This window comes from Desmodus rotundus, chromosome 6, assembly GCF_022682495.2.
Source record: "Desmodus rotundus isolate HL8 chromosome 6, HLdesRot8A.1, whole genome shotgun sequence".
In the NCBI taxonomy this organism is placed as follows: Eukaryota; Metazoa; Chordata; class Mammalia; order Chiroptera; family Phyllostomidae; genus Desmodus; species Desmodus rotundus.
Window position 1 is genome coordinate 75441500 of NC_071392.1, and position 19736 is coordinate 75461235.

At 43.8% G+C, this 19736-nt stretch overlaps 1 protein-coding gene and 1 pseudogene across 2 annotated transcripts in view; both read left to right on the forward strand.

Annotated features, from left to right (window-relative positions):
• Positions 1 to 8425: 8425 nt before the first annotated feature.
• Positions 8426 to 8753, forward strand: LOC112299832 (protein kish-A pseudogene; annotated as a pseudogene).
• A 1538-nt stretch (positions 8754 to 10291) lies between these two features.
• AHCYL2 (adenosylhomocysteinase like 2) overlaps positions 10292 to 19736 on the forward strand; it is a 143765-nt gene continuing 134320 nt past the window's right edge. For both annotated transcript variants that reach the window (XM_053926342.2, XM_024554959.4), the window contains exon 1: positions 10292 to 10733. In XM_053926342.2, the coding sequence (XP_053782317.1) occupies positions 10359 to 10733 (375 nt within the window). In that variant the 5' untranslated portion in view covers positions 10292 to 10358. The remainder of the gene's footprint in view (positions 10734 to 19736) is intronic.

Consider the following 19736-nt stretch of genomic DNA (forward strand, 5'->3'; position numbering starts at 1 on the left):
GCCTTCTACAAAGGATGTCAGGGGGCCCGAGTGCATTCTGATGCATAGGTTCCTCCCCTGGGCAGTCAAAGGAATTCAGACATCCCTGAAGGAAACACGTTAGCCCCACTTCCTCCAAAAAGATGGCAGTAGAAGCCTGGGAACTGAGTTGCAAAGACTCAGGATCATGTGGAAAGGAGATCAGTGGAAAGAGAAGGGACGCTGCCCACACACAGGGAGGGTGTCGTGGAATATTGAGCATACTGGTTGGGAGTAGCTCATGTGACAGGGAAGCAAGCATTTTGCCCAGAGCCAGATTGCAGGGGACGGGGAACTAACTTCACTGATGACCATAGACTCAGTACTTTACATGCGTGTTATTATAATAAGAATAGCTAACTCTTATTGAATGCTTGCTAGGCTCTCTCCCAAGTACTTCACATGGATTAACTCGAATCTCACAACAGACCTTTGGGGCACTGTTAACACCCCCAAGGTGCTGAGACGCAGAAAGTTTCAACAGTTTACCCAGGGCCGCACAGTAAGTAGTAATGCTTGGATCCCATTCCAGCTCTGGCGCCAGAGTTGGCTCTTGGGCACTGCCATTCTGCCTCTTGTTTAATTCAGGAGAAGAGGAGCTACTTTTTTGTTTGATTGTTTGTCTGTCTGTTTCTAAAAACACGCTTATGGAATCAAAATGACTTGCCCACAGCCTCACAGCTAGTACGTGACACTGTGCCCAAGGTCTTCCTGACTCTGAATCCCAACCCTCTTCACTCAGTTCTGACCGTTGATTGGTCCTTCTGTCCAGGTTTTCTATGCTGTGTTCCCTCTGGCCGCCCTGTATCCCTCGCTTACCTCACTTACTTCAGCCATCATCTCTCAGCAGTGGTATAGCTGGTTTTTTAACTTTTATTAACAACAGTATTTAAGACAGTAACATTTATCAGTGTTGTCTAATGATCTTTTCGGAAATAAGAGAATATGTTAACAATTTTCTTTCTTCTTTTCATCTCCATGGACATTCCTTCCATCCCTTTTTTCAAGTGGGAATCTTTATGTAAAGGGCGGGGGAATGGTATGCAGGGGGAGTTCATTCTGGGCTTTTAAAAGCTGAGAGACATGTTACCTTTTTATGTCTGGCTGTGGAGGCTGACAGACTCTTTGGCCACTAGAGGGCACAGTGGGCCCACCTTTTGTGAGTGCAGACAGAAGGATGTCGAAGCTGGAGGTCCAGTACCACACTTCCCCAAGAAATCTTAACGTATTTTCATAAGAGCACCAGATCCTATGACTGAGCCATAGAGGCCACTTTCCTACCAAAGCCACTGAATTAGGACCCCAGAAGAAACACCTCAGGGTCCAAAGAAGAGCTTGGTTTGTGCGACTCCCTGTGGCCCAGCTGCTGCCCTGAAAAAAGGTCTCCACGCATTCACTGTTCTGGAAGGCTCTTAGCACTCAAACTCAGTCAAAATCAAGGTCAGATTCAGTGGTCCATCCTCCTACGTTGTGCAGCCTGCTTCTGTTGGTCCCGACTTTTAAGCAGTTTCTCCACTGCTCCGTCCCTTACTTTGCCTGAGCTTTTTTTTTTCTTTTTAAAAATATTTTAAAATATATCTTATTGATTATGCTATTACAGTTGTCCCATTTCCCCCCACCTTTATTCCCTCAGCCCTGCACACCCCCTATCACCTGCATTCCTCCTCCCCCCTTTACTTCATGTTCATGGGTCGTACATATTAGGTCTTTGGCTTCTACATTTCCTATACTGTTCTTAACCGCCCCCTGTCTATTTTCTACCTACCATTTATGCTACTTATTCTCTGTACCTTTTCCCCCATTCTCCCCCTCCCACTTACCCTCGATAACCCTCCATGTGATCTTCATTTCTGGGATTCTGTTCCTGTTCTAGTTTTTGCTTAGTTTGTTTTTGTTATTTTAGATTCAGTTGTTAATAGCTGTGAGTTTGTTGGCATTTTACTGTTCATATTTTTGGTCATCATTTTCTTAGATAAGTCCCTTTAATGTTTCATATAATAAGGGCTTCATGATAATGAAGGGCTTCATGGTACTTTAACTTTACCTTCCCTGGGAAGCACTTTATCTGCTCTTGCATTCTAAATGATAGCTTTGCTGGATACAGTAATCTTGGATGTAGGTCCCTGCTTTTCATGAATTTGAATACTTCTTTCCAGCCCCTTCTTGCCTGCAAGGTTTCTTTTGAGAAATCAGCTGATGAGTCTTATGGGAACTCCTTTGTAGGTAGCTCTCTCCTTTCCTCAGGCCGCTTTTAAGATTCTCTCCTTATCTTTAATGTTGGGTGATGTAATTATGATGTGCCTTGGTGTATTCCTCCTTGGGTCCAGCTTCTTTGGGACTCTCTGAGCTTCCTGGACTTCCTGGAAGTCAATTTCCTTTGCCAGATTGGGGAAGTTCTCCTTCATTATTTTTTCAAGTAAGTTTTCAATTTCTTGCTCTTCCTCTTCTCCTTCTGGCACCCCTATGATTCAGATGCTGGAATGTTTAAAGTTGTCCTGGTGGTTCCTAAGCCTCTCCTCATTTTTTTTTGAAGTCTTGTTTCTTCATTCTGTTCTGGTTGGATGTTTCTTTCTTCCTTCTGGTCCAAACTGCTGATTTGAGTCTAAGTTTCCTTCCTGTCACTGTTGGTTCCCTGTACATTTTCCTTTATTTCACTTTCCATAGCCTTCATTTTTTCCTCTAATTCGTGACCATGTTCAACCGTTTCTGTGAACATCCTGATTACCAGTGTTTTGAACTCTCCATCTGATAGGTTGGCTATCTCTTCGTTGCTTAGTTGTATTTTTTCTGGAGCTTTGATCTGTTCTTTCATTTGGGTCATGTTTTTTTGTCCCATCACGCCTGTTAGGTAGTAAGGGGCGGAGACTTAGGTGTTCACCTGGGCGGGGCAACCCACATCACTGTACTGTGATGCTATATGTTGGGGAGGGGTCCAAGAGGGAACAATGCCACTTGCTCTCCTCTCTGCCAGCTTTCAATCACTTCCCCTGCTACCCACAAGGAAATTGGGCCCTTCTGGTGCTGGTTCCCGGGTGGGTGGGTTTGTGTGTGTTCTAGGACCCTGTGGGTCTCTCCAACGAACTCTCCTGTGAAGCTGGGAGTTTCTCCCACCCCCTCAACCCCCACAGGTTTTTTCAGTCAGAGGCTTTGAAGCTTTATTTCCCTGCTCTGGAACCCAGGGTTGCGCAGTTTGTCTCACTCCCCAGCTGTTCCTCCTGATTTATCTGGATGCAAATGTGGGACCACCTGCTCCACCAGCCACCACCTTGCCAGGAGTCCTCTCCTCCCCGCTACCTGTCTCCGCCCTTCCTACCGGTATGGATGAATGTTTCTTCTTTAACTACCTTGGTTGTTGGACTTTCATACAGTTCCATTTTCTAGCAGTTCTGGTTGTTTTTTGTTTTTAAATTTGTTGTTGTCCTTCTTTTGATTGTGCGAAGAGGTGCAGTGTATCTACCTACGCCTCCATCTTGGCCAGAAGTCTAAAAATATTTTTTTTATTTATTTTTAGAGAGGTGGGAAAGGAGGGAAAAAGAGAGGGAGAGCAACATCAATGTGTGATTGCCTCTCGCATGCCCTCAGGTGGAGACCTAGCCCGCAACCCAGGCATGTGTCCTAACTGGGAATTGAACCGGGGGTCTTTTGGGTGGGCCACTGAGCCCACCCAATCCACTGAGCCACCCCAGCCAGGACTTCTTTTTAATGTAAGAAGTTAAGAGATATATGAAAAAGTACAAAGAACAACCTAAACACTCATTCCCATAACAACTTTTAAAATCATTTTATCATATTTGCTTCCACCCTATTTTAAAAAACTAAAGTGTAACAGATACAGCTAAAGTCCTCTTTGACCAATACCCTGTCCCATTTTCCCTCCCACCTTCTACTTCCTTGACAAAAAAACTGTTTGAGTTCAGTGGGTTTCCTTCTAGACCCTTATTATACTTTTATATACAATGTGGGGTAAAAGTAGGTTTATAGTTGTTCTTATGGAAAATAATAATTAATAAATAATAATACAAGAAAAAATTATTTTGCCTTCTCACAACCATAAATCTACTTCCCAATATAGAGGATAAGGATTTAGCTCTTTTTCATTCTTTCCCCACAAGGGAGGACAAAAAGAGGTGGAGCAGGGAGGAGCTCACAGTAACTGCTTTGAAAGCCAGAAAGAAAAATGATAAATGGAAATTTAGCAGATGTGAAAAAGTTAAAATCTTAGTCAACAGTTAGGAAAATGTATATTGCAGCACCACTGAAAGGCTCTAATTGAAGGCAGCAGGTACTTCAGAGGGTAGAGATAAAAGCGGGAGCATCGATCCCTGATCCCCTACCTACCTCTGCGCATTTGGATGACTGCCCTGCCCAACCCTGGCTGACTGTCAGTTTATTTTCTGCAGAAGGCAAACAGAGGGTCTGTAGTATTTGGAGGCATTCACTTCTGGCTTCCAGAACTAATTTTAAGAAGTTCAATACCTTTCTGACTCTTGAGCTTTTGTAAAAATGTTTTCTTGACCCACTCTAGACATTTGAAGGACTATGTCTTTGTCCCAAAATTTTGAAATTTTGTACACCATGTGTTATTATAGGTCTATTTGCATGTATTAGGTTCAGCATCTGATGACCCCTTTCATCCCAGATATTTTCATCTTTCGATCTGTAGAAATTTTAAAATTATTTCTTTGACTACCCCCCCCTTTTTTTCTTACCTCTTTCTGGCACTCATATATTATTCAGATGTTGAACTTCCTGTACCGGCCCTCTAATTCACTTTTTCTCTCTTTCTTCCCCCTTTTCTTTTCTTTCTTTTTGGAAATTGAAAGAAAAACTTAATGAAGATCTAAAAAACAATTCCTAAAAGACCAACTTTTCCAGAAAACCTAGCTACACAATGAATTACATCTATCATGTTATAACATGCATCAGTCACAAATATAAAAACCACAAAAACAAGTCACCATTCAACAACCTGAGAAAAGATAAAATGCATCTTTTCTATTTTTGACTTTTTAATTTTGTTTATAGAGCTTAAGAAATTTTCTGCTAGAATGCTTTACTTTTATTTTATTACTCTTTTTTGATCTCTGAACTTTTTATTGGCCTCCTGCCCCAAGGGGTGCCCCACTTCTGCTGCCTTTGACACCTCAGAACTGTGGTGTTGTTGACCTCAGACACGACTTTGCTGCCCATAATCCTGTGGGTGTTGGTCTGTGGATGGATTGTATGGAGTGGCTGCTGTCTAGAGCATGACCAAGATTGAAGTAAGTCCTCCCTTCCTGCAGTTCACAGCAGTAGGTGGCCCCCTCGGCCTCCAGCTTGACCTTGATGTTCAGCAGGGCCTCCTATCCTGGGCCTGGTGCTGTCCCTCTGCCCAGGTCTGGCCCAGCTCTGACTCCAGGTGCAGCAGGATCCCATTAAGCTGTTCCATCAATCTGGACAGCGCATCTCCACCTCTCTCAGGCTCTTCTCCAAACTGGCCTGCAGATTTCTCAACGAGTCCAGGTTGACCTCTAAGGAATGACTGTACATCTTAGCTCTGTGTCATCTCAGCAGCTCCCATCTCAGCAGTCTGTCAGATGACCACTGATGCTCTCGTCGGTCTGCGGGTACCAGTACTTGTCTTGCTCTTCTCAGTTCTTCTGAGCCATCTCATCGTCCTGGGCCTGGATGTCCACATGATCTTGCTGAGGTCCTGAGATTTGGGGGCATCCAACTCCATGGTCAACCCAGAGCTGGCAATCTGGTTTTGTAGACCATTTACTTCATCTTCATGGTTCTTCTTCATGAAGACCAGCTCCTCCTTGAGAGCCTCAGTCTCTGTCCCCAGCTGTAGCTGAGTGATGTTGATGTCATCAGTGACCTTTTGGAGCCCATTTATGTCACTCTCCACAGACTGGCACATGGCCAGCTTTGTTTCATACTTGACTCTGAAGTCATCAGCAGGAGGATGGGCATTGTCAGTCTGCAGAACAATGTGGGCATTGTCCACAGAAATTGCAAAGATTCGAGCCCTCAGTTCCTCAGTGGTCTTGAAATAATGCCCCCAGTCTCTGACCTGTGGTCCCTTCTTTCCAGGTGTTCCTGGATTTTGCTCTCCAGTCTCCAATTATCAGCTTCTAAGCTTCTCACCCTCTCCAGGCAGGAGTCCAGGCTGTCATTCAGGCACTTCACAATCTGCTTTTCCCTCTGGATGCCCCCTATGCCTGCCAGACCCCCTGCCATCCCTGCAGCCAAGTCCCTGCCCCAGATCACCAGCTGCCCTGCATGTTGTGGAGTAGGACATGGAGATCTGGGAGCCTGAGCCCCTGGAGCCTGCATAGGCACTGACCACACTGCTGGCTGGCTGGACCTGGTGACTGGCCAACTGCACAGAGCCCAGGGTCCAGTAGTTTGCAGAGAAGCTGGAGTGGGTGCTGAAGCTCATGTTCAGGGAGGAAGCTAAGAAGCCACAACTCAGGCTCAAGCAGTATAGTCTAGAATGCTTTCATTTTAAAGGTCTCGTTTGTTTTCTGAATGTTCACTTCTTGAAACAGGATATTCTTTCACCAATACAATATCTTTAGTTTCTGAGGATATTAGGGTTTTTTGTGGGTTTTTTTTTATTTTTTTCTTTGTGTATAGCCTCTGTTTCCTCCAAATTATTTATTCTTTTTCTGCTTTCTTACGTTGGTCTCATTTCATATTAAAAGTTTTCTTCATATATCTGATGACTTCGTGCATCTGCTTGTACTTGAGTATGAAATTAATGGTTTTCTGGAAACTCTGAACATGTGTGTGGTCTTCACCGAGGGTGATGCAGCTGGTCTATTTCCTTATGAAACTTTCAAGTTAGTATCTTCCAGTTTTCTCTCTTGGACTGATCAGATATCTCAGAGTTCTTTCAACCTCCTGAATGAAAGATACATTCTTGCCTGCCAGGGTCTGGAAGCTGAATGAGCTGAGTGAGAGAAGACTTATGATCTAAATTATTTTATACACTAAATAGTCCATAAACTTATGCTTAAATACCCTGTTGCAGTATGGTATTTGCATCTTTAACTGTGCTTGATACCCCTCAGTAAAAAAGATGGCAGAAGCCAGCAACTGGGTAGGGATGGAGTTCAGAATGGCTGAGGAGTATGCCCCAATGTTTGACCCCAACCAGTGCACAGTGCCTGAATAAATAAAGGATGAATATCAGTTTCTTCCCAGTGCTCCAACTTCTTATGTTTTGTAACCACATCCCACTTAAGAATTAATTCATCCTCTTAGTAATCAATTCTAGTGGCAGTCCAGGTAGGCAGCTGCTGCCTATGAGCTCCAACGCATGCCAGGTGGCTGTACAGCAGCTCCCTTGTGCATTAGAGAGAAGAAAGAAATCAGTTATAGAGCTGCTAATCTCTGCCCCGACAGCTGGAGGATGAAGCTCTGGGCTGGTTCTTTATAACAGGAAGGAAATTCTGAGAGCCAGAGTGTGAAGAGAAAGCTTAAGAAGCCATGGTGTCTGGTACTTGTGGGATTTGTAGAAATGGCTGCGCTCAGATGCCTGCCCCTCCATAGCATCAGGCACAAATTTGAAGACCAGGGTACAAGACTCCATTCAGGGTAGGACAACTCCACAAATGAACAGATTTCCAAGATAGTGGTAGCACAGGGAAGGAGATCAAGGCGGGTGGGATTCTGTAGGACAGATGGAGCTCCCCCTGTCCTTCTTGCCAGGGGAAAAATAGTGACTTCAAAGACTAGATGTCCAGTGGCCTTCTGGAATTGTCAGGGCTATTACTCTCTGAGCAACCATAAACTACAAGATCCCCTTTACCTCAGTTTCTCTGAGACTAGAGAAGGCATAAAGTATTTCATAATCTATCAACCAGAGTCAACTGCATCTTAATGTATTTTGGTTTTTTCAAGTATTATTTACATAGTTAAAATCTCATGGAATATGCAATTTTATTTCCTGCTATTTTTAGTTTATTAGGTTAACAAAAGCTTTCATTTCCCTCTATCATTAAAAAAAAATTCTTGGAGCCCTGGCTGGGTGGTTCAGTTGGTTGGAGCGTTACCCCCATACATAAAAAGGTTATGGGTTCGATTCCTGGTCAAGGCACATCCTAGATTGTGGGTTTGATCCCTGGTCATGGCGCATACAGGAGGCAACCAATCGATGTCTTTCTGACGTGGATCTTTCTCTCTCTCCCCATTCCCCTTCCTCTATCTCAAAAAAAAAATCAATAAATTTATCCTCATGTGAGGATTAAAAAAAATTCTTAGCAAACAAAGTTTGTAACCATTCCCTTCCTATCGGACATTAAAGTAGTTTCAGATACTTTTTTGTTGTTAAAAATAAACCCGCCATATATGTATTTGTGCTTATACCCACTAAATTCAGAAGGGTGGGCGCTGTGGCTGGGACTTTGCTGGCCTCACTATGTCTGCCATTTTCAATATTCAGAACATGTTGACGATAACCTTGCTGCCTGTGTGTACCTGTGCTTATTATATCTGACCCTTGGCATCCAGCCTCCTGGACAGAAATAAAAATGGATTGTTGGGCATATTTTGGAAGTGCCCCAGAATTGGTGAGCAGAAGAGTCCTTATGTTGCATTATGCTCTGAGGGCCTTCAGCATCCTCTTCTGCAGCGGCTTGGAAAAATACCTTCATGTAACTGCCATCGGATTCCAATCTGAAAAGGGGATTTATCTGCAGAAAATAATGGAAGGAATGGTTAACCCTTTATCTCCGAACATGGAATGAGATAACTTTCCAGTTGCCACTCTTTCTGTTGGACCAGTGTTCTGTCTTAAATGAGCAGGATGTGACCATGTAACACCCAGAGTGCGAGAATCTCTCTCAGTACGGTCACTACAATATGACATCCTGCAAACATCATTCTGTCCTGTCAGATACCAGTTTTTAGCTGGCTATCTCCGAGACTCATAGTACAAGACAAAATTGGTAACTCATTCAAGTTCCCTTTACTGTTATTTGGAAATGATATATCTTTATAGAATGAGACCTTAGAAATCAGTATTCATACTGTACTTAACATTCCTCTGTGCCACAGGGCAAACACAAGGCCCTTGGGCCGAATCCGGCCCTCCTTGTTTTATCCGGCCTGGCACCTTATTTCTACCCTGTGGCAGCGCCGACCACTCACTTAACTGTTAAGGAGTAGTTACATTTCTACAGTCCTCAAATTACATTTGGCCCTTTGAAGGCAACCGTGAGGCTGATGTACCTCTGGTTAAAATGAGTTTGACACCCCTGCTCTATGCTGATAGATTTATTTTTTCTTTTTTTTTTAAGATTTATTTATTTATTTATTTTTAGAGAGGAGAAGGGAGGGAGAAGGAGAGGGAGAGAAACATGAATGTGTGGTTGCCTCTCACCTGCCCCCCACTGGGGTCCCCTGACTGGGAATCGAACATGTGGTTCGCAGGCCGGCCCTCAATCCACTGTCCCACAATAGCCATGGCTGATAGATTCATCTTATTCTCAGATTATTTCCATAGTAGAATTAAGAAGTCACAGATTTGGCCTCGTTTAAAGAAACACAAAGTTGCACAGCCTTCAAATTTCAACCTAATAATATGTAATTTCTTGTGGGACTAATTTTAAACTTCCAGATTCAGAATGGGCCAGAAACTGGCACAGCAGGAACTCTATTACTTCTAAAAACAATGTCATTTAAATTCAGAAAGTTGTCAGAATACCGATTTCACACAAGCAGCTAAACCAACTAACTTTAAACGTGAGAAAGGAGCTCTTCTCACGTGAGGCCGCCGCTTCTCCTTTAAATGCCTGCTCACGTGATCGCAAACGTGCACACACGGAGGAAATTCACGCTTTTAGGGTCATTCCTCCCCCACCTTCCCCTCCCTAAGGTTTTTGGCTTTCCTTCTACGGAAACCATAATTCCTCTGGAGACTTTCTCTTCCTCCTCCCTCCATTGTGTCACTTATACTTTCTGTTCATCGTGGGCCGTAGACCTCCACCTGCCCCTACAGGACCCCACATGCCCCAGGAAAGGCGATGGAAACTACCACTCCCAGGGGGCATCGCGGGCCCCGCCCCCGGAGACGCGCAGTGTAGGTCGGGGACTGAGGTCCCCTGGTCTTTTCCTTGCGTGCGGCAGGGAGCAAGCGCACTACAGGTCCCGTGGTGCCTCGCGCCGGAGCCCAGCAGGGCGGGGGCAGGGGTGGGAGCTGGGGCAGGCGGGCAGGCGGGCGGAGGCAGGGGGTGGGAGCGGAGGCGATGGAGGGGAGGAGTGGAGGAATGGGGGAGGGAAGAGGGAAGGAGGCAGGAGGAGGGGCCGAACTGGAGCTGGAGTCACAGCCGGCGGTTGCAGCGGAGTCGGTGATGTCGGTGCAGGTCGTGTCAGCAGCGGCTGCCGCGAAAGTACCTGAAGTGGACCTGAAGGACCTGAGCCCCTCCGAGGCGGAGCCGCAACGGGGACTGAGCACGGCGGCTGTGAGCTCCATGGCTCCTCCGGCGGGCGGCGGGGACCCCGAAGCTCCAGCTCCCACGGCGGAGCGGCCCCCAGCCCCTGGCCCGGGCTCGGGGCCCGCTGCCGCCGCCGCTGCTGCTCTCAGCCCTGCCGCCGGGAAGGTGCCTCAAGCGTCGGCCATGAAGCGGAGTGACCCACATCACCAGCACCAGCGGCACCGCGACGGCGGCGAGGCCCTGCTGAGCCCCGACGGCACCGTGACCGAGGCGCCGCGCACAGTCAAGAAGGTATTGGCGCCGGGCTGCCTCTCGTGGAGAGAGAGGGAGGGAGGGGGGGGGAACCGCACACAGATGCTCGCGGCACCGCAGCACCACCCTCCACGCCCCCCTTCTGATCTCGGAAGCAGAAAGACCCCTTTCCTCTTAACCCACTCTCAAAAAATGCCTCCACCCGGTCCCCAGTGCTGGGGATCGAAGACTCCAGCCGGCTCGGCGGTACTTCGCTATGAATAACATGGAGGTAGCGCTCTCCACTACTACTTGGAATGGGTAGGGAGAGGAGAGGCACCTAATACTGCCCCTCCCTGCACCCCCAAAATACTCTCGTGTTGTTTTTCAGACTCTCCGGGGAGAAGACCCCGATGGTCCAGAAAAACCGTACCGTTTATGAGAGTTCACCCAGCAGTAAGGATGGAAAGACCTTTTCTGTTTGTAGTTAGGAGTAAGCAGTAGTTAGCTCCCATTGAAATCCTCAGTGCTTCGGTTTCTGTGCAGATGATGACTTTATTATGCCTTTTTGTGGTCAGCCGTTTCCATAGGGCAGTGCTGATGCCGTGCCCTTCACTCTTCTGCAAATATCCCTGCATGTTCTCTGACTGTAGAAGGGTGATGGAGAGATTCTCTTCACTCTTGTAAGAGGTTTGTCTTCTCGGCTCAATAGTTGGCCACCAGGATCATTAGATTGTGTATGGAGAGTGATCGTTTTATTAATTCCTTTTAGTAGGACCTGAAATGTTAGGAAGAACGCTTCTACCTTGGGAGTGGCTGTCATTGTGGGTCTTTCGGTCCCAGCTGTCAGCTTCTTTCAGATAGTTTTGACGAGACAGTAGCCTTGGAGCACTGGGGAGTGAGTGTGCCAAGATGTAGAATACTTCCGTATTACCATGGTGGTGCAAAGTGTGTCTCTCCTCTCCTAAAGCTAAATCAGCATAGAGAAAAAAGGTCGAACAAGGGAAAAGACAGAGATGTGGATTGTGTGGAAAAGGATATGGCTGTAATTTCTGAAGTACAACACGAACACAGTGATTTATGTTTTTTTGTTGTTGTGCATGGTTTTTAATTCTTTATCAGAACACTGAAGTGATGGGAAGTCCGCATTGGTTTCACCACAGAACTCGGCTGAACTGGAATCTTGGATCCAGCATTTTGTTGTAATAACCTCATGATTAAGGTATAAAGCAGACGGCCCTTTTATTCTAATTATGCAAATATGGGTGATTAGCAAATGATGTCAGAGGCAAGACTGAAGGAATATGTTTAATTATGCTTTAGGGCTGTGTCCTTGTTGTTGGCAGTATGAAACTTACCTGGGAGGAATTACAGGAGGAAAGGTACCTAAACATGAGCCTGGAAATCTAAAACACGTTTCTGACTAGTTCATTTGCTTCATAACTTTGGCCAAATCTTGCCTTGTAATTAAGGATCTTTTTGTGTAAAATCTGTAATTTGATTGGATCTCTTGAAGGTGGGAGTGTTTAACAAATTGTTTTTGGAACAGAGGATTCACTGTCAGGCAGACCTGATTTGAGTCCTGGTACCCCCAACTAAGTAGCTTTTGGGTAATTTCCAAATTCTCTGAATCTTAGTTTCCTCTTCTATAAAATGAGGACACTAATTTGATTGAGGATTAGAAATAGTTGGTGAGGGCTTTAGCATTGAACTTGGCACATGTAGTAGTGGCTTGAAAAATAATAGCTATTGTTATTAAGAATTTATTTTATTCCTCCTCCCATTTTTAGCCTAAGTGCATGCTACCACGACCTCCTCTGAAAGGTACACACAATTCAATAGCTTCTATATTAAGAAGTTTAAAAAACACAGGCCAGCATATCAATCTTTTTCTTAATTCTAGGTATGCTTCTTGACCATTTTTTTGTTGCCAAACCACCATCTTACTGTTTTTCCAACATTACAATGTAGGTTCCATGAGTCTAGATTTACTCAGCACCTCAGGGCTATGGAAGACAGGGCTGAGCTTGCCTTACAACGTTCATTGCTACCAAAAAAATAATTCCTGTGCTGGATGTTAGGCAGGTACAACTCTGGGCAAGGATTCAGCTGTATGACACAACTTCAAGGCATTGCCAAGCTACTTTCTGGGGACAGAGGCTTTAACTTTCTTGATACTGAATTGGTTAAGTTAAAATAAGTGCATGAGACTGCGCTTCTCTCCTCATGATGAAAGTCACCTCACCAAGGTATGACAGTGTGATACTGATATGTTGAGCCTTTCTTGATTCTTAGATTGTTTAGTTAATCATTCTGACCTTGATTGACTCCCTTCTGCTTTTATATAGTGTAGGGAGAGACTGGGGATACTTAGGGATTGAGATAGCTGCCTTTAGCTGTGTAATTGGTGACTGTTGCTTTAATTTTATAACTGTCACATACACATTTATTTATCTTGTCACATTTCCATTGATGGTTTCCCTTCCTCCATTCATGTATCTGTCTTCATTTTTCTTAGTTCTGATACTCTGCTCAGCCACACAAGGGAAAGAAACTTGTTACGAAAGCCAGAATTCCCAAGTGCGGTAGTTAGCAAGAATGAACGTATGGTATGCAGGTTACTCAGTCACATCTTACCTTTGACACAAGTTACATCGTGTAATTTTTGATGCTCTGAGGACCTTGTCATTGTGGCTCTGATACATTTATATATAATGTTTTTCTTTATAAGCTTACATTAGGTGAATCCAACAAACCAAAACCCTCTATAAGCAGTGATTTGTGAAATGGAAAGAGAAGTTCCAGTGAATGGAGTGGTAAGTTGAGAGGATTTCTTCCCTGTGTGCTTGAAAATGGGGTTATAGGAATGTCACAGCACAGAAGGGAAAACAAGGCAGAAGAAGACTTATTTCAGAACAGTTAAAACTTTCTGACAAGTAAGGCTGTGAGCAAAGAACCGCAGCTGGTTTGTGCTTATGTTAGTCTCAGTAATGAACGTGTTCAAGCAGATTTTTTTTTTTCAGGAAAGATATCCACTTTGCACTGGCTTTGTTGCTGTCACCGGAGAATGAGTTGAGCCATGTTAATGCTTTCTTGCCTGAATTCTTTCAGCTCTTGACTTGGTTAATTATGGGTTATTTAAATGGAATTTTTTGGATCTAGGCATGGGAATGTGGTAGCAGTGTGACCCCTTTGCCAGTTAGGAAAGTACAGCCTTGCAAAAAGGTCAGTAAGGCAATTGGCATATTAACCTTAATAATAATTAGCATTAATTGGCCTTTATTGTATAAGCCAAGAATTGTTGTAGGCGTTTTTTCTAATCCTGACAACAACATATTGAGATACAGGTGGCATTATCTCCACTTTACAAATGAGGAAATGCGGTCCAAAGAGGTAAAGTCCTTGCCCACGGTTATACATCTAGAAAGTGGCAGAGGTTGGAATTAAACCTTTTTTGGTCTTAAACCGTTGCCCATCTCCAAAGCCCATGTCCTTTTCATTATGCCATACAGATTCTTTCTAACTTCCTGGATGCTTGGTTCTGGTCTTCACCCAGAACTCTTTGCAAATACTTAAGAATTCTACGGTGCATGTGTCTGGTTTAAGCCTTAGGTTATCTGAAAACCAGGTAAGGGTCTGCATCAGGGCTTTAGGGAGAGGATAGGGAAAAAACTGTGCAAATGTAGAACCTCAAAGACTTGTAAAATTAGAAAAGAGGAAGAAGAGCATCTTATTTAGAGAAAAGCATTTTAAGATCAGTAATGCATTTTCTCATTAGTAATTTACTATTAATCTGAGCGATTTATTCTTATTTTTTTAATTATAAATAAATATGGAATACCTAAGGAATATGCTTCCTTTTCCTGTCCAGCTAATAATTTTCCCTGTTCTTTAAGTCCCACCTTCTTTATGAATCTCTAATTAAACTTTTTGCAAGTTAGAAGGGGAAGCATACTGTTATATATTCCCGCTGTGTAACAGGCATTGTATTAGAGCTTTGCATATACTATTGTATTTAATCCTTTTAAGAGCTGTCATAGGTAGGTAAGGTTATCTTGGTTTTATTGAAGGGTGAGGAAATGAAGGAATTTGTCTCAAGGTTATACATTTAGGAAAGTGGTGGAGCTGACAGAACTCTAATCTGCTTGACTCCAAAGCCCAAACTCAGTTGCTTTTCAATTGAAGTATTTCTATGGTCAAAACTCAGATAGAATCTTAACCTGTGTATTTTTGTGGATGTTTTTATTTCACTAACAGGTAGTTTCTTGTTACTTATTGAGCTTGTTTAATGGTCTTACCATGTATTTATGTGAATATGTTAGGAAACTTCTGAGAAAGCAGCCCTTTTTTTATATTATAATTTGTGAATTCTCTTCTCCTTGGACCTGATTGGGAGAGGTCGAACATTAAGAGCTGTTTTAGGAGGTTACAATTGAGTACTTGATGTTCTGAGAAAAAACTTGGGTCCAGTTAATTCAAGAAATGGATAGTTCATGAAAAAAAAAAGAGAGAGTAAGTTTCTTTACTGTATCATTTTCTTGAAAGTATCCCCCTTCCCCACAATGAAAGGAAAAACAGGGGATTTTTTGGCATCTTTTTTCAGAGTCTGGTCAAGTTGAGTTTATAAAGAGTTTGCAATTTCTCTCCAGTGGTTCTTGTTTAAATTATTCAGAGGGGCACAACTGAGGTGGGTGAGAGAACAATCTGGCAGTTGCCATGGTCTGCTGCCCTGCCACTGTGTTCAGGTGCTATGCACAATTAGAGGAACTGAAATTCCATTTACCCAATGCGAGGTTCAGTAAGCTTGATCAGGTTTCTGTGGAATTTCTAGGAGCTTTTTATAGTCTGAATGACCTATGGCCTGAGATTTGCTGAGACCTGAGTGAGCAGAGGAGAATGTGGTGGACTGAAATTTCTTCTGTAACAGTTCTAAGCCTAAAACTATTTTGATTGAATTAAATAATTTAAGACATTTCAGTCCCCCACTTCCCCAACTATATTCTGCAACAATTCAATGAACCATTTTCCTTCTTGGGCATTGCATTAATAGCTGGTGATTTCCTATTCTCTTTTTCAAGTGGAAATGTATCTGTTTGGGGCACCTAGTTTTTCTTAGCTTAGAACCTATGTTAAGGAAGGGTACAGAAGTTTTAGAGCTGCTAGTGGAATTTCTGACGATAAATCAGGTTTTTCCTTAAAGCCTTTCTGAGTACTGCAAAACTGTCATTGGAAGTTAAGTAACCTGAGACTAAAACCAGCTTCATCTTCCCTACAAACTTAATCTCCTGCATTGTTCCAATGTGAACCCTTCTGATCAGTCTAAAAGATTAGATATTGTTGACTACATTTTCTTGGAAACTCTTCTCTTGGCTTCAGTTATAACTCTTCACTTATGGCCACCGTTTACTGAATACCTAGCCTCTGCCAGACAGCTATCTGTCTATTTCATCTCATTTACTTGGAACAACTTTATCAGATGAATATTATTATTTTACAGACAAGAAAACATAGTTTCAAAAAGAGTAATGAACTTGCCCAAGGCTTTGCCAATCTGTGATGCCTGTAGGATTAGCAAGATGCAACACTGCCTGCGGCAACAGTGGGAGGCTTTGCCACACTGCCAGCCCCCTGCCTCTCTGACCAAAGTCCTCTGTGAAATCTGCTTAAGCTACTGCACCTAGGCCGCTGTCGAGACCCCCTGCAGCCTTTTGGATCTCAAGGTCTACAAGTTGCCCCTCCGTTATCAGCAAATTCCCATGTAGTGTCAGCCTCTAGCAGCATGATCCATGGCCAACAGTGGTGGTGCTGTTAGTGTAGCACCTGGTATCGAGAACCGAAACGGTGCAGCCTAAGCTGCAGCATCTCCTGCTTGGCATTAGCAAACAGATCTTTCCAAAGCCCATTTTGTATGTGATTTTGGGTGGTGTTTTTAGCTGTGTAGCCCTGAAGCAGGCTGTTTGCTCTGAAAGCTACCTCACATCCTATCTGTATATGCGTTTTCTGTTTGATTCAGCCAGAGCTGCCTTCTGCTGTTTGTGGAACTCTGAGTGGCACACTGGTTGAACCTAACCATCTGCCTCTTTAGTTGTCTGCATCCATGGGGATGACAGTTGCTAGAGAAAATCAGAAAACCAGGCATATCAAATTCATAATCATCAACCTCGTATGCATAATCAGTATGCCTAGCGATGTTATACATTTCTCTAGTAAGTTCACTTTCCCACTCACTAGAAATGACTATTTCATACTGTCTCTATTTCTAATATCTTGTGTTTTCATTTTTGTTTTGTTTATTTTCTTTTTTTAAGTTTATTGGGGTGATACTGGTTAATAAAGTTATATAGATTTTAGGTGTACAGTTCTGTAACACATGATCTGTATATTGTATTTTGTGTTTACCACCCCAAGTCGAGTCTCCTGTGTTCTTTTTTTTAAAACCAGTGATATGCTTTGTACTTTATTATAAAAACAGAAGCTACCAAAGGGAATCTCTTCATCTTTGTACCTCCCAAATCTACAAACCTACCTACATCCCACCTGTTAGGGTAGAGGGCATGTCCTTTATTTCAGCGGTCCCCAACTTTTTTTGCACCAGGGACCAGTTTCATGGAAGACAGTTTTTCCACGGATGGGGGGAGGGGTGTGGGGGTGGGGAGACAGGAGACGGAGCTCAGGCAGTAATGTGAGTGGAGTCCTCAGACCCAGAGTGGGGAGGTTGGGGACCCCTGCTTTATTTTAGCAAAGACCAGTCTCTCCACAGGTGCTCTAATCACATTCTCTCTCTCTTTTTTAAAATTGATTCTTCTTTACAGAGAGAGAGAGAAACATCAATTCTGTTGTTCCACTTATTTATGCATCCATTGGTTGCTGCTTGTACGTGCCTTGACCAGGCAAACCTGTAGCCTTGGGGTATTGGAACGATGCTCTAACCAGCTGAGCTACCTGGCCAGGGCTGTCTTGTCTTTCTAAAGAATGTCTTCCTTTGGTTATTTCCTCTTTCCGCTAGAATCTTTCCTGCAGTATTCACACTTGCTCTCACCTCTTCCATTTTGAAAACCCTGTCCTTTGACCCCCATATTTCCTTTCTGCTACTCCTGTCTTTCTAATCCTTCCACAGTTAAGCTTCTTAAAGGAGTTTCCAATACGTGCTATGCACACTTTTCCCCATGAACTCTTTAACCTACTCCTACTCTTATACTCTGACCCTACAAAGCCCTCTTCATAAAGTTGGTAGTGCCCATCATGTTGGGAAACGTGGCCATCAGGTTTTCAGTCCTCATCACGGCAGACCTCTTGACGTCATCTGACACCTACTTCTTACCAAAGCAGCTTCCTTTCTTGGCTTCCAGGACACTGTTCTTTACTCTTTTCTCTCTCTGTTTTTTTCCTCTTTTTTCCACTGCTTTCCTCTTATTTCTCTGGCTGCTCCTTCTCACTCTTCTTTGTTGACCCTTTCTCCGTGATTCTGGGCCCTCTGCTCTTCCCACTGTGTTTTCTCCCTAAGCCATGCACACCATTCCTGTGCCTTTTTTTTTTTGATATATTTATTGATTATGCTATTACAGTTGTCCCATTTCTGCCCCTTCACTCAACTCCATCCTGCCCACCCCCTCCCTCCCACATTCCCCTCCTATAGTTCATGTCCATGGGTCATACTTATAAGTTCTTTGGCTTCTACATTTCCTACACTATTCTTACCCTCCCCCTATCTATTTTCCACCTATCATTTATGCTATTTATTCTCTGTACCTTTCCCCCCTCTCTCCCCCTCCCAATCCCCTATTGATAACCCTCCATGTGATCTCCATTTCTGTGGTTCTGTTTCTGTTCTAGTTGTTTTCCTAGTTTGCTCTTGTTTTTGTTTTAGGTGTGGTCGTTAATAACTGTGAGTTTGCTGTCATTTTTACTGTTCCTATTTTTGATCTTCTTTTTCTTAGGTAACTCCCTTTAATATTTCATGTAATAATGGCTTGGTGGTGATGAACTCCTTTAACTTGACCTTATCTGAGAAGCACTTTATCTTCCCTTTCATTCTAAATGATAGCTTTGCTGGATACAGTAATCTTGGATGTAGGCTCTTGCCTTTCGTGACTTGCCAGTCCCTTCTTGCCAGTCCCTTCTTGCCTGTAAGGTCTCTTTTGAGAAATCAGCTGACAGTCTTATGGGAACCCCTTTGTAGGTAACTGTGTCCTTTTCTCTTGCTGCTTCTAAGATTCTCTCTTTCTGTTTCATCTTGGCTAATGTAATTATGATGTGCCTTGGTTCCAGCATTATGGAACATTATGGTGTTCCTCCTTGGGTCCAGCTTCTTTGGGACTCTCTGAGCTTCCTGGACTTCCTGGAAGTCTATTTCCTTTGCCAGACTGGGGAAGTTCTTCTTCATTATTTGTTCAAATAAGTTTTCCATTTCTTGCTCTTCCTCTTCTCCTCCTGGCACCCCTATAATTCGGATGTTGGAACGTTTCAAGGCGTCCTGGAGGTTCCTAAGCCTCTCCTCATTTTTCCGAATTCTTGTTTCTTCATTCTTTTCTGGTTGGATGTTTGTTTCTTCCTTCTGGTCCACACCATTGATTTGAGTCCCAGTTTCCTTCGCATCACTATTGGTTCCCTGTACATTTTCCTTTGTTTCTCTTAGCATAGGCTTCATTTTTTCATCTGGTTTTCGAACAGATTCAACCAATTCTGTGAGCATCTTAATAACCAGTGTTTTGAACTGTGCATCTGATAGGTTGGCTATCTCTTCCTCACTTAGTTGTATTTTTTCTGGAGCTTTGAAGTGTTCTGTCATGTGGGCCATTTTTTTTTTTTTTTAGTCTTGGCGAGTCTGTTACTTAAAGGCGCGGAGCCTTAGGTGTTCACCGGGGGCGGGGTAACGCTGGTCGCTGTGCTGTGATGCTGTACGTTGGGGAGGGTCCGAGAGGGAGCAGTGGCGCCCGCTTCACTCTCCTCCGGATTTCAGTCACTCCCTCTGCTACCCATAATCAAATTGGGCCCCTCTGGTGCTGGCTCCCGAGTGGGTGGGTTTGTGCACACTCTAGGCCCCTGTGGGTCTCTCCAATGACC